General features: G+C 41.6%; 1 protein-coding gene across 1 annotated transcript in view; it reads right to left on the bottom strand.

Moving 5' to 3' along the window:
• Positions 1-666: 666 nt before the first annotated feature.
• LOC149443776 (uncharacterized) overlaps positions 667-13381 on the bottom strand; it is a 29387-nt gene continuing 16672 nt past the window's right edge. The window contains exons 6-7 of the mRNA XM_089655305.1: positions 8542-8829; positions 667-6147 (exon numbers count right to left, since the gene is read on the bottom strand). Coding sequence (XP_089511431.1) covers positions 5747-6147; positions 8542-8829 — 689 coding nt within the window. The 3' untranslated portion in view covers positions 667-5746. The remainder of the gene's footprint in view (positions 6148-8541; positions 8830-13381) is intronic.

Genomic DNA, 13381 nt, shown 5'->3' with positions numbered 1-13381 from the left:
GCAGTCACATGACCTTAAACCTCGCCCCGCCTCCTGGCTTCTGAAACACTTAAAAGGCCAGGAGGCACTGGCGTGAAGGGGTTAACGATAACTAAAGAAAAAACAATTCAAAATGAAATGCATAATTTTGGGCATGCGTAGCGTAGAGTCATTAGTCACAGTTAACTCTAAACTGATAACCTATAAAGCACTGGTTCTTAACCTTCCTAATGCCATGACCCTTTAATACAGTTCCTCATGTTGTGGTGACCCCCAACCATAAAATTATTTACCCAGTAATTATAATTCATGAGTGTCGTTTTACCTCCAATACTGCTGCTTTCAACACAGTAGCTGCTTTTAACACAGTAGCTGCTTTCAACACAGCAGCTGCTTTCTACACAGTAGCTGCTCTTTACACATCAGAAATGTGTTTTCTGATGGTCTTAGGGGACCCCTGTGAAAGGGTTGTTCGACCCCCAAAGGGGTCACGACCCACAGGTTGAGAACCACTGCTATAACGGCTCCTAAAATGTGACCTATGGAGAACTGTGGGTATCATTGTTTTTTGTGATTTCACAGGAACAAGCAATATTAACGCTTGTTTGTAATCCATTTACTCAAAGCAATTACATATTTTATATTTTACCAAACAATTCACTAGAATATTATTCGTTTGCACTAAAATTAATTTGAGTGTATTTTATTTTGAAAATATGCGGTAGATAACTTTGCAAACATCATGCAACATAAAAAATTGCAAATCCCACTACTGTGTTCTCCAGGGTGTTCCATGAACAGTAAAACAATCCTCCCTGGCAGTGGGCCTGCCCCTGCACTGCAAGGGTTAAATGCTTGTTTAGGTCTAGTAGATAGGAAAAGCAGTATTATTACTGTTCCTCAGTGTCCTCATGTCTAATGCAGGGCTATGGACCCTGCATCAGTCTTGATGAGGTCAGGAGTGTCTTACCACCAAAGCATGAGGTTGCTTTTTACCGATATGTATAAGTGGTATGCTACTTGAGTGCTAGAGAGTGTAAAGTTGCATCAAAGTCACACTACATGAACTGAATTGTCATACTTTGCTATTAGCCCAAAGAAAAAAAGCAAAATGCATCAAAAATGCAACTCTTGCGTTATTGGTGTGGGTCTATTACATTGAAAATGCAATTTTCTGAGGAAAAAAAAGTCCCTGATCCTTTCCGAAAACACACTGGCTCAAAATGCACAGATGTGAACTAGATCCATAGGAAACCATGTTAAATGGATGTAGTGCATCTCTGCAAAATGCAAAACACACTTATACAGGCCATAGATGGGTCGTTAATCGTCCGATTTTTCGGCAGAAAGAAAAATCGGCCGATTTTCGTACCGTTAGTGGATTAGTTCGTCGGCCGTTTTTCGTGTATTTTGCACTTTCAGATTATCGGTTATGTTGGGAAATTTGCGGCCGATTTGGACGATCGGCCGATTTTCCCAGCAATGATGGCCAAATCGGACGATCGTTTTAACGATAAAAAAATCTGCACATGAGCTGTGACCTGCAAGGGACAGAAGTTATGGGGTGAACTTTATGATTTAGTCGGATGATTTTTTTTAATCGTTGGTGGTAACGTCGGCCAAGCGAACGACCAATTTTTCGTTTATCATTCGAAAAATCAGCCGATGTTCGACCCGTCTATGGCCTGCATAAGTCTGGCCATACATTATACAATTTTCCTGAGATTTTTGCTTTAGATTTACCAAAATCCATATAATATGAGGTCAAACCTAAACAACACTTTGAATTGTATCTAATTAGGCAGGCCCTTGTGCTACATAGTGGAAGGTAAATCTAAAAGAAATTGGGCAGAAAACTGTAAGAAAATTGTATAGTGTATAATTGAAGAATTTTGCTTCAAGGTCAAACCTAAACAACACTTTGAATTGTATCCAATTAGGCAGGCCCTTGCACTACATAGTTGAAGGTAAATCTAAAGGAAATTGGGCAGAAAATTGTATAGTGTACGGCCAACCTAAGAGATGCATAGGTGTACATCAAGGATTAGAGGGGAACCCCTGATACTCTGTAGGTCACTGATCAACACTATGGGGTTTATTTACTAAAGCTGGAGAGTCCAAAATCAGACTCCCTTCTGCATAGAAACCAATCAGCTTCCAGGTTTCATTGCCAAAGCTTCATTGAACAAGCTGAGGTTAGAAGCTGATTGGTTTCTATGCAGAAGGGAGACTGATTTTGGACTCTCCAGCTTTAGTAAATAAACCCCTATGGGTCTGTATGCCGAAAAACCTGCATGTAAAATGTTAGCATACATTTTTGACAAACTTATACTTTTGTCTGCATCAGAGTTTATTGTCCAACAGTGCAAATCACTGTTTGGCGCACAGCAGTGCACTTTAGCTTTGGTTCTAAGGTTTCTAGCAATGTGGGGGATCTTATTGGACTGGCTGAATCTGCATGAATAGCCTTCTGATGTCAGTCCCACCAGATTCTTTGGAACAGACCTTGTATCTAATACCCAAGTTTTGGTTACACTTGTTACAAGCAAAATAGAGTCTTTTGTTACTATTCAGTTATATTATACAAGCTGAAAAAATTATGGAGTTGATTTACTAAATCTGGAGAGTGCAAAGTCAAATGCAACTCTAAATAAAAATCAATCAGCTTCCAGTTTTTGTTTGCCAAAGTTTAACCACTTCAACTCCAGAAGGCTTTACCTCCTTTATGACCAGGGCATTTTTTGCTATTGTGTGGTCATGCAACACTGTATCCAAATGAAATGTATAAAAATAGAGCCTTTTTTAGTGGGTTTTTTCTTATATAAACAAAAACAAAAAAAAAAGACTGAAAATTTTGAAACAAAAACATTTTCTTTCTGTTATAAAGCAAATCCAACAACAAAAAAATCAAACGTCTTCATAAATTTAAGCCAAAATGTATTCTGCTACACATTTAGTAAACAAAAGTGTATAATAATTGGTTTGTGTGGAAGTTAAAGCATCTACAACTATGGAATATTATTATACATGATTTATATAGCGCCAACAGTTTTATTTCACTCTATTGTTTTCTATTGTATTCTTTTATTTTCTGCTGTCTTCTTTTCTATTATTATACTGGATTTATATAGCGCCAACAGTTTGCGCAGCGCTTTACAATATAAAGGGAGACAGTACAATTACAATACATTTCAGTACAGAATTAATAGGAGGACCCTGCTTGTGGAGCTTACAATCTAAAGGAAGGGGAGGTGATACAAAGGTGATAGCTGCGGGGATGATCTGGTGGAGGTGATTCAAGTACAGTTCTTAGGTGAAGGTGGGGTAGGCTTCCCTGAATAAGTGAGTTTTCAAAGATCGTAGACAGGCAGACAGGGTGGGGGCTGACTGGACATACTGTGGTAGGAAGTTCCAGAGGATAGAAGAGGCTCCAGAGAAGTTCTGGAGGCGAGCGTGGAAGGAGGGGATGACGGAGCTAGAGAGGAAGCTATCTTGGGAGGAGTGGACAATTTAGGTGATATCTGCGTATGAGGTTGGCGATGTAGCTGGGGGCAGTGTTGTGGATGGCTTTGTAAGCTGTGGTTAGTATTTTGAATTTTATACATTGGTTTAGTTGAAACCAATGAAGGGATTGGCAGAGAGGGGCAGCAGTTGCTGATCAGTTGGTTAGGTGTATGAGTCTAGCAGCAGCATTCATAATAAACTGAAGGAGGATAGCCTGTGTAACTGTAGACCAGTGAGGAGGGAGTTGCAGTAATCGAGGCGGGATAAAACCAAGGCGTGGATGAGTTGTTTTGTGGTGTCATTGGTCAGAAAGGGGCAGATTTTGGAAATGTTCCAGAGGTTGAGGCGGCAGGATTTAGCCAGTGATTGGATGTGGGGCCCAAAAGAGAGGTCAGAGTCTAAGATTACACCTAGCACCCTAGCATGAGGGGAAGAACCAATGGTTGTGCTGTTGATCTTAATGGTAAAGTCGTGAGTGGGGGATCAGGGGGGAGGAAATATTACAAGCTTGGTTTTGGAAAGATTTAGTTTAAGGTAGTGGTGTGACATCCATGCTGATATGTTGCTTAGTAGGTTTGTGATACGTGAGGAGATTGAGGGGGTGAGCTGGGGAGTGGAGAGATAGATCTGGGTGTCATCAGCATAGAGGTGGTATTGGAAGCCATGGGAGGTTATCAATTGGCCAAGGGAGGAGGTGTAGAGAGAGAAAAGGAGAGGCCGAAGAACAGAACAGAAAGAGGGAGAGGAGCAGGAGTTGTATGTGACACTGAAAGTGCGTTGAGAAATGTAAGAGGAGAACCAGGAGAGAGCAGAGTCACGGAGGCTGATGGAATGGAGTTTACTGAGGAGGAGCAGGTGGTCGACTGTGTCAAAGGAAGCGTAAAGGAGTATGAGTATGGAGTAATGGCCGTTGGTCTCAGCAGTTAGTAGGTCATTAGTGAGTTTTAGTAGGCCGGTTTCAGTAGAATGTTGTGGGCGGAAGCCAGACTGTCGGGGATTAAGAAGGTTGTTGTCGGTGAGGTAGAAGTTCATACGGTTGTGAACAAGGCGCTCGAGAAGCTTGGAGGTAAATGGGAGCAGGGAGATGGGTCTTAAGTTATTTAAACAGGTGGGGTCCAGCGAGGGTTTTTTGAGTATTGGGGTAACCAGTGCATGTTTGAGCGGGGAGGGAAAGGTGCCCATGGAGAGTGAGAGGGGGTAGAACATGCGCTGTCCTACCCACGCCGTTATTGGTGGCTGAATATGTCAATCACCAGATCCCAGCCAGCACTCAGTGATCATTGGCAAAGCTGACAGGGGAGAGATCTGTGTGTAAACAACACAGGTCCCTCTCCTGTCAGCATGGACATGCTGCTTTCTATCTCTCTGCACAGCATGTCTCCCTAGTAAAACACACACAGCATACAGTTAACCCTTTGATCACCACAGATGTTAACCCCTTCCTGCCCAGTGTCATTAGTGGAGTGCTTTGTATTAGCACTGATCCTTGTATTAGTGTCACTGGGGATGTCAGTTAGTTCTCAACCAGTGTCTGAATGCCTGCCACAGTCCCGCTTTAAGTTTCTGATCGCCGCCATAAGTAGTATGAAAAAAAAAAAAAATTACATTATATATACCGCCATTTGTAGGCCCTGTAACTTTCATGTAAACCAATTAATATACAATTATTGGATTTTTTTTAGCAAAGACATACAGCAGAATACATTTTGGCCTAAATTTATGAAGAAATTAGATATTTTAAATTTTTTTTTAACTGGATATGTTTTATAGCAAAAAGTAAAAAATATTGGGTTTTTTTTTTTTTTAAATGTTGGTCTTTTTTTTTATAGCGCAAAAAATAAAACGCAGAAGTGATCAAATACCACGTTGCATAACCGCGCAGTTGTCAGTTAAAGTAATGCAGTGCCGTATCACAAAAAATGGCCTGGTCAAGAAGGGGGGTAAATCCTCTGGAGGGCAAGTGGTTACAGAAAAAAACATCACACGATACACATAAGCAATGGTCGTTCATAGACGGTTTCTGACATATTAACACTACATATATTATTCATATACACGAGAAACCTGATAGATGTATGTGAACGTTTTACAGTCTTTACTGTGATGTTTGTTTTTGGCTTCTTGGCATGAGCGATGAAATGCATTACAATGGATCAGTAGTTGGGACAAAATTGGATCAGTCCACTTTATGAAAAATCTAGTGCTGTAAATGCTTGGAATGGTTCCTGAAGGTTTCCCCACATTCAGGGCAAGTTAACAGCTCTCAAGAGTGAGTTCTCATGTGTCTGACCATAGAAGACTTGAGGCCAAACATCTTCCCACACTTTGTACACATAAAGCTTTTCTCCCCTGTGTGGACTCTCTGATGTACAATAAGGGAAGACTTCCTGGTGAAACTTTTCCCACACTCGGCACACAGAAAGCGCTTTCCTTCACGTTGAGCTCTGCTGTCGTCATTTGATCCATTAACCCATGTGCTTACACCTAAGCTGCTATTAGCTGCATGTTTTAATGTGGTCTTCTCTAAAGGACTTTTAATTGTCTCCATCTTGTCAGACTTGTCTTTGTTTAATATGTTAGAAACATCAAAGTCAACTCCCCTGGCAGGTAAGTACGGGCATGCCGTCATCTCTCCATTAATGTTCTTCTCAAGGTGGTCACCAGCTACAAGATAAGTACACAAAATTGTAACAAATCACAGTAAAGAAGAGTATAGGCTTTTAGTCTAGCTTTTCATCTGTGTGGGTGGTGCAGCTCATATTTGTGGGGGCACAGCAGCCCATTCAATGGAATGGGCTACTGTATCTACATTTCCTGCAGGGGAAAAAGTCCCTGACTTTTTCAAAACAAAACCACATGGAGCTGCATTGGTGCTTTTACACCATGCAAATGAGCAGAAATTCACCAATTTGTGAAAAAATAAGTCTAAAAATTGTCAATTTCAGAATAATATTCCTCAATGTAAAATTGCAAAGCCCTTAAATATATAATCACCTACAGTACATAAGTACAGTACATAACTACAAAAGATTCTGAGAATCTGGAGAGAAATCTCTGTGTGAAAGAGACAAGGCTTAAACACAATATTGGATGCCTGTGATCTTTGGGTCCTCAGACTGCACTGCATTAAAAACAGGCATATATTTCTGTGATGGACATCACTGCATGGGCCCAGGAATACTTTTTACAACTGTGTGATTCTGGTTTTGATTTTTTTTTTTTCTGACTTGGTGTTATATCTTTCACTTGGATGTTATAAGTTGAACTGAGTAAGTAGAGCTGGATAAAACAAACACTGTGTCTCTGTTCATTTCAGGCTGCAAAGCAACAAAATGTAATTATTTTAAAAGGGGGGTGATTCTTTTCTATACCCACTGTATATCTATGTTTTGGAGCAACAAATGCTTCCATCCAACAACATTTTTTTCAGGGAAGGCCGTGCATATTTCAGCAGAGCGATGTTAAACTGCACACTGTATTTATGACAACAGCATGGCTTCGTACTAGAAGAGTCCAGGTGCTTAACTGACCTGCCTGCAGTCCACACCTTTCACAAACTGAAAATATTTGGTGCACCTTGAAACAAGATTAAAATAAATGTGTTGTTGCAATCACTTTCAAAAGTACCTTATTTTTTTCTTTAAAATGGTACATATTCTCAGTTTAAACACTTGATATGTTCTCTATTGAGAATAAAATACGATTTTATATTTGCAAATCATTGCATTCTGTTTTAATGTAGATTTTACACAGTGTTGCAATTTTTTTGGAATTGGGCTTGTAATTCATAAAGAAATACCGCAGGTTTGGAGATAGAGAAACTTCTGGAAAATAAGAGCAATGTCATTTTGACGTCATTTGTGTTGGGATGGAGGAATTTGTCCACTTTGGGATGGAGGAGTGTGACACTTGGCCGCAAAAGGTCACTGGTTGTTAGGATGCTGGCATCTCTGAGGCATCCTAGCAATCAGTGAAACGCAGCCACAGACCATCCTTGAGAACCTGTGCACAAGGCTGGCCACTCTTTGTGAATTCTTTGTAGGCCTAGAATGGCCATAAGGCACACCGGGTATTTGCCCAGTGGGCTGGGGCCATGGGGCCGCATGTACATGATGGGGGGTGCAACGCACAGCAGGTGCGGCAGCTGAGCTGCTACTCGTCTCCAGCCCGCACCAATCCTCGGTTTCTTTCTGTTTGCTCAGTCAATTCCCTCCTGTATGGCCATTGGAGCAGGGGGAGGAAGCTAGTGCTCAGCAGACCAGTGGGCTGCCTGAGAGTGTGGAGGGGGAGGAGCTAGATAAGACCCCTTTTGCGTGATGCCAGATAGGTGTCACTGTTGCCACCGCCACAGACCCCACAGGGAGCCAGCCTGGGCTGAAGAAAAAAGTGAGTGTGTGCCAGCCTGCCACTGCACGTGAACACTTACTGTTAGAACAAATTATAAGACAATTTGCATAGACTTGACTGACTGGGCTGTCTCCTTGCTGGATTAGGATGTCTCTTTGCTAGATTGGGCTGTCTCTTTGCTGGATTAGGATGTCTCCTTGCTGAAGTGGGCTGCCTGTTTGTTGGACTAGAATGTCTCTTTGCTGGACTGGGCTGTCTCTTTGCTGGATGGGGATGTTTCCTTGCTGAATTGGGCTGTTTGCTGGACGGGGCTATGTCTCTTTGCTGAATATATAGCCGGCACTGAGATTAGAGAGAAAAGGGGGGGGGGGGGGGAGAGTGACTGCAAGTGGAACTGTGATAGGGGGCTATGAGTGCTAGGGGCACTGTAATGTAACGGGCACTGTGATATAAATGGAACTGCACTATAATCAATACAGTGCCCCTTTATAGTGCAGACCCCTTAATATCACAGTGCCCCTTTACATTACAGTACGAAGAACTGAATCCATGAATATCCTGTCACCAACCTCCCCCACAAACACCAACCCCTATTCTCCCCTTCTCGGTCCCTGGAGAAATTGGCTGCCAAGTATAAAATGCCCAGGCCTAATTTTTTGTCCCACTCCAGGCCTGATTCTTTGTATAGACTTTAGTACAATTTCTACTAACCAGTGCATGAGTTTTCTAGAATTTCCTCCTTTATATTTAGAGAATCTTCATGTGTTATCGCCTTTACATTGGTACAAGATGAAGCCACGCAGTCAGGTGTCCCAGGTAATAGACAATGGTTGTCATGTGACCTCTGAGCTCTGTCTAATAAAGCAGATTCTGGATCATTTGTTAATGGCACTGACTCCGCACTCTTATTTGCATCTGATGAATGCTCTATATCTCGTAGCCACTGTTGTTCCTCAGGCTCTATCTTCAAGGCATCATCAGGATTCAGGGGCAGCTGACCTGATTGAAAAAAAAAAAAAAAAACAAGGAAGAGGCTCGATTTTACAGTAGTTAAAACTAAATTTAGCTAAAAGAACAAACAGTCTGTGAGGCAAATCATATCATGCCCTGCCCAGGCTTATCAGACATATTATTTGCTGCTACAAGCTAAGAGAAGTGTACACTTACATCCTTTACTATGATTTAATTTTCTCTGTAAAATAGCCATACCCATGTTGTGTCAAACCCAAATTACCAAATGCTTGAAACTGGCACTCATGAAGCACGTTAAATGACAAACTGACCAATAAAAATATTACTGTCTATGGAGAATTTTAGGGCCTGGGTGGGGTGGCTTTGGACTTCTGTCAATTGGCAATTACAGCTTGCTTCGAGGAGCATTCTACTGGCATTTGAGATCAGTTTGAAATGCTTCCAGGATCGAAGTTCAATGATGAAGAAGTCAGTTTGATTGCACAGGTTTTCACAATTTTGTTAGCTTCTTGCTAAAATAAATTGTTATTAGACGGGAACCATGGGGCCATTGGACAATGAAGTTTACAAAAATATTGTTTCAAGACAAAGTAACATGTGTAACAGTTAAATATTATTTAAATATCTATTATACATGAAGGAATAAATATTACACTTTCATGGCACACTATATGGCCAAATGTTTGTTGACACCTTACTATCACAGCTTTATGACATCACATTCCCAAATCCTTGGCACTAATTATAGGCAATCACCCTTCTGGGACGACTTTATTCACCATTGTGGAATCTGCCTATGGGAATTTGTGCCCATTCAGCCGACAGAGCATTTGTAAAATAAAATACGGTCGTTGGACAAGGCATGTTCACAGGCGTCAACAGCTTGGGCGTTAATTCATTTCATTGGCCAGAATAATAATTTATTTTGGATATCAAAATGAATAAACCCTCAAGTGCTAAAACGCGCCTAACTTTTAGGCACGTTGTCCAAAACTTGTTCAAGGCTATCCAAAATGATGAGCTGGTTCTAGCAAAAATGTCTGAGGGTTCAGGATCCATCCAAACCATTTAACGTCTGTTCAGTCAAAGCCACATTATCCAATAAAGCCTGTATCAACTGTACCCTCAACAGGAGATTGTCTCAGTATCCCATAATTAGAATGTCACAAACGTGCAGTAGGGCTAATATTAGGACCAGCACATTGGAGAACACCCAAGCAGCAGACGGGAGACTAAAAGGGAAGAGCCATGAATGTAATGTAGGGGCCAGACAGCAAAGCAATAGGAAATACTGATGTGCTGGAGAAATGGGGACATGTGGGTATGTGTCCTTTATATCGACAGAAACCAGGTGCAGTGAGGCAAAGACAAACCTGGTGGATTTCTCTGTAATTTCTGGACTAAAGTGAGGACACTCAAAGTTTTGAGACTGAAGTCGGGTGGACAGCCTCTTTAAGCAAGCAACAGAAATAAAGGTTAGAAAAATATCCTAGAAACGGTGTTGCCACAGGAACACCTAGGTAAAGAAGAACAGAGAGGGCTGAATGGGATCTACTAAAGTGTGCACTGACACAGACTATAATAGATAGTATGTAGAATGCAGGCTCTGTGCTCAGTCCATTCCCTCAACACCAGCCTGCTCCTGTATAAAGGGTCGGCAACATTCCCCTTGCCATTTTATAGCCCACTGCGAATTGGTAAGCTTCAACCTACCTTAGTGATTGCCCTAACCTTTTATACCTCAAGGTCATTTCTATTACTACTAGAGATGAGCGAATTTCTCAAAAATTCGATTCGGCTGATTCGGCGAATTCCAGTGTGAAATTCGATTCGATGCGAATTTCTTCGCTACGAAGATGACTTATAAAAAGGGTTTCTAGGCTTCAGAGAGCCTTTAAATTAGTGCAGAACACTGTACCTTTAATTTAAATGCCCTTGGAGATGAGGAAGGAGAAGGAGAAGGAGAAGGATGAGAAGAAGGAGAAGGAGAAGGATGAGAAGAAGGAGAAGGAGAAGGATGAGAAGAAGGAGAAGGAGAAGGATGAGAAGAAGGATGAGAAGAAGGAGAAGGAGAAGGATGAGAAGAAGGAGAAGGATGAGAAGAAGGAGAAGGATGAGAAGAAGGAGAAGGAGAAGGATGAGAAGAAGGAGAAGGAGAAGGATGAGAAGAAGGAGAAGGAGAAGGATGAGAAGAAGGAGAAGGATGAGAAGAAGGAGAAGGATGAGAAGAAGGAGAAGGATGAGAAGAAGGAGAAGGATGAGAAGAAGGAGAAGGAGAAGGATGAGAAGAAGGAGAAGGAGAAGGATGAGAAGAAGGAGAAGGATGAGAAGAAGGAGAAGGATGAGAAGAAGGAGAAGGATGAGAAGATGGAGAAGGAGAAGGATGAGAAGAAGGAGAAGGAGAAGGATGAGGAGAAGGATGAGAAGATGGAGAAGGAGAAGGATGAGAAGAAGAAGGAGAAGGATGAGAAGAAGGAGAAGGATGAGAAGAAGGAGAAGGATGAGAAGAAGGAGAAGGAGAAGGATGAGGAGAAGGAGAAGGATGAGAAGAAGGAGAAGGATGAGAAGAAGGAGAAGGAGAAGGATGAGAAGAAGGAGAAGGATGAGAAGAAGGAGAAGGATGAGAAGAAGGAGAAGGAGAAGGATGAGAAGAAGGAGAAGGATGAGAAGAAGGAGAAGGATGAGAAGAAGGAGAAGGAGAAGCAGAAGGAGAAGGATGAGAAGAAGGAAAAGGAGAAGGATGAGAAGATGGAGAAGGAGAAGGATGAGAAGAAGGAGAAGGAGAAGGATGAGAAGAAGGAGAAGGAGAAGGATGAGAAGAAGGAGAAGGATGAGAAGAAGGATGAGAAGAAGGAGAAGGATGAGAAGAAGGAGAAGGAGAAGGATGAGAAGAAGGAGAAGGATGAGAAGAAGGAGAAGTATGAGAAGAAGGATGAGAAGAAGGATGAGAAGAAGGATGAGAAGAAGGATGAGAAGAAGGATGAGAAGAAGGAGAAGGATGAGAAGAAGGACAGTTCTGTGACAGTTTCTGTCTATTTCTGACAGTTCTGGGACATTCACTCCATACAGCGGTTTTAACCGCTGTATGGAGGGAATGTCATAGAACTGTCAGAAATAGACTATTTATGACAGTTCTGGGACATTCCTTCCATACAGCGGTTGAAACATTGTATCTATTTGTTTCCATAAATGGATCCATTTATGGAAACAAATAGATACAATGTTTCAACCGCTGTATGGAAGGACAGTCCCAGAACTGTCATTAATAGTCTATTTCTGACAGTTCTATGACATTCCCTCCATACAGCGGTTGAAACAGCTGTATGGAGTGAATGTCCCAGAACTGTCAAAAATAGACTATTTATGACAGTTCTGGGACTGTCCTTCCATACAGCGGTTGAAACATTGTATCTATTTTTTTCCATAAATGACATTCTGCAAATACACTTAGAGGAGCGCTGCAGATACACTTTTTGCCGGCTTGGAATTAATCTTATTTTCATCCTACTTCTTCTTCTTCATCCTCATCCTCATAAGAAGAAAAAGAAGAAGTAGGATGAAAATAAGAATAATTCCAAGCCGGCAAAAAGTGTATCTGCAGCGCTCCTCTAAGTGTATCTGCAGAATGTCATTTATGGAAAAAAATAGATACAATGTTTCAACCGCTGTATGGAGTGAATGTCCCAGAACTGTCAGAAATAGACTATTTATGACAGTTCTGGGACATTCACTCCATACAGCTGTTTCAACCGCTGTATGGAGGGAATGTCATAGAACTGTCAGAAATAGACTATTAATGACAGTTCTGGGACTGTCCTTCCATACAGCGGTTGAAACATTGTATCTATTTGTTTCCATAAATGGATCCATGAATAAATGGACATTCACTCCATACAGTGTGAAATTCGATTCGATGCGAATTTCTTCGCTACGAAGATGACTTATAAAAAGGGTTTCTAGGCTTCAGAGAGCCTTTAAATTAGTGCAGAACACTGTACCTTTAATTTAAATGCCCTTGGAGATGAGGAAGGAGAAGGAGAAGGAGAAGGATGAGAAGAAGGAGAAGGATGAGAAGAAGGAGAAGGAGAAGGATGAGAAGAAGGAGAAGGAGAAGGATGAGAAGAAGGAGAAGGAGAAGGATGAGAAGAAGGAGAAGGAGAAGGATGAGAAGAAGGAGAAGGATGAGAAGAAGGAGAAGGATGAGAAGAAGGAGAAGGATGAGAAGAAGGAGAAGGATGAGAAGAAGGAGAAGGATGAGAAGAAGGAGAAGGATGAGAAGAAGGAGAAGGATGAGAAGAAGGAGAAGGATGAGAAGAAGGAGAAGGATGAGAAGAAGGAGAAGGAGAAGGATGAGAAGAAGGAGAAGGAGAAGGATGAGAAGAAGGAGAAGGAGAAGGATGAGAAGAAGGAGAAGGATGAGAAGAAGGAGAAGGATGAGAAGAAGGAGAAGGATGAGAAGAAGGAGAAGGAGAAGGATGAGAAGAAGGAGAAGGAGAAGGATGAGAAGATGGAGAAGGAGAAGGATGAGAAGAAGGAGAAGGAGAAGGATGAGAAGAAGGAGAAGGAGAAGGATGAGAAG

This window comes from Staurois parvus, unplaced genomic scaffold, assembly GCF_062004578.1.
Source record: "Staurois parvus isolate SC_StPar_1 unplaced genomic scaffold, SC_StPar_1.0 ptg000832l, whole genome shotgun sequence".
In the NCBI taxonomy this organism is placed as follows: Eukaryota; Metazoa; Chordata; class Amphibia; order Anura; family Ranidae; genus Staurois; species Staurois parvus.
This window is presented reverse-complemented; position numbering and strand designations above follow the sequence as displayed.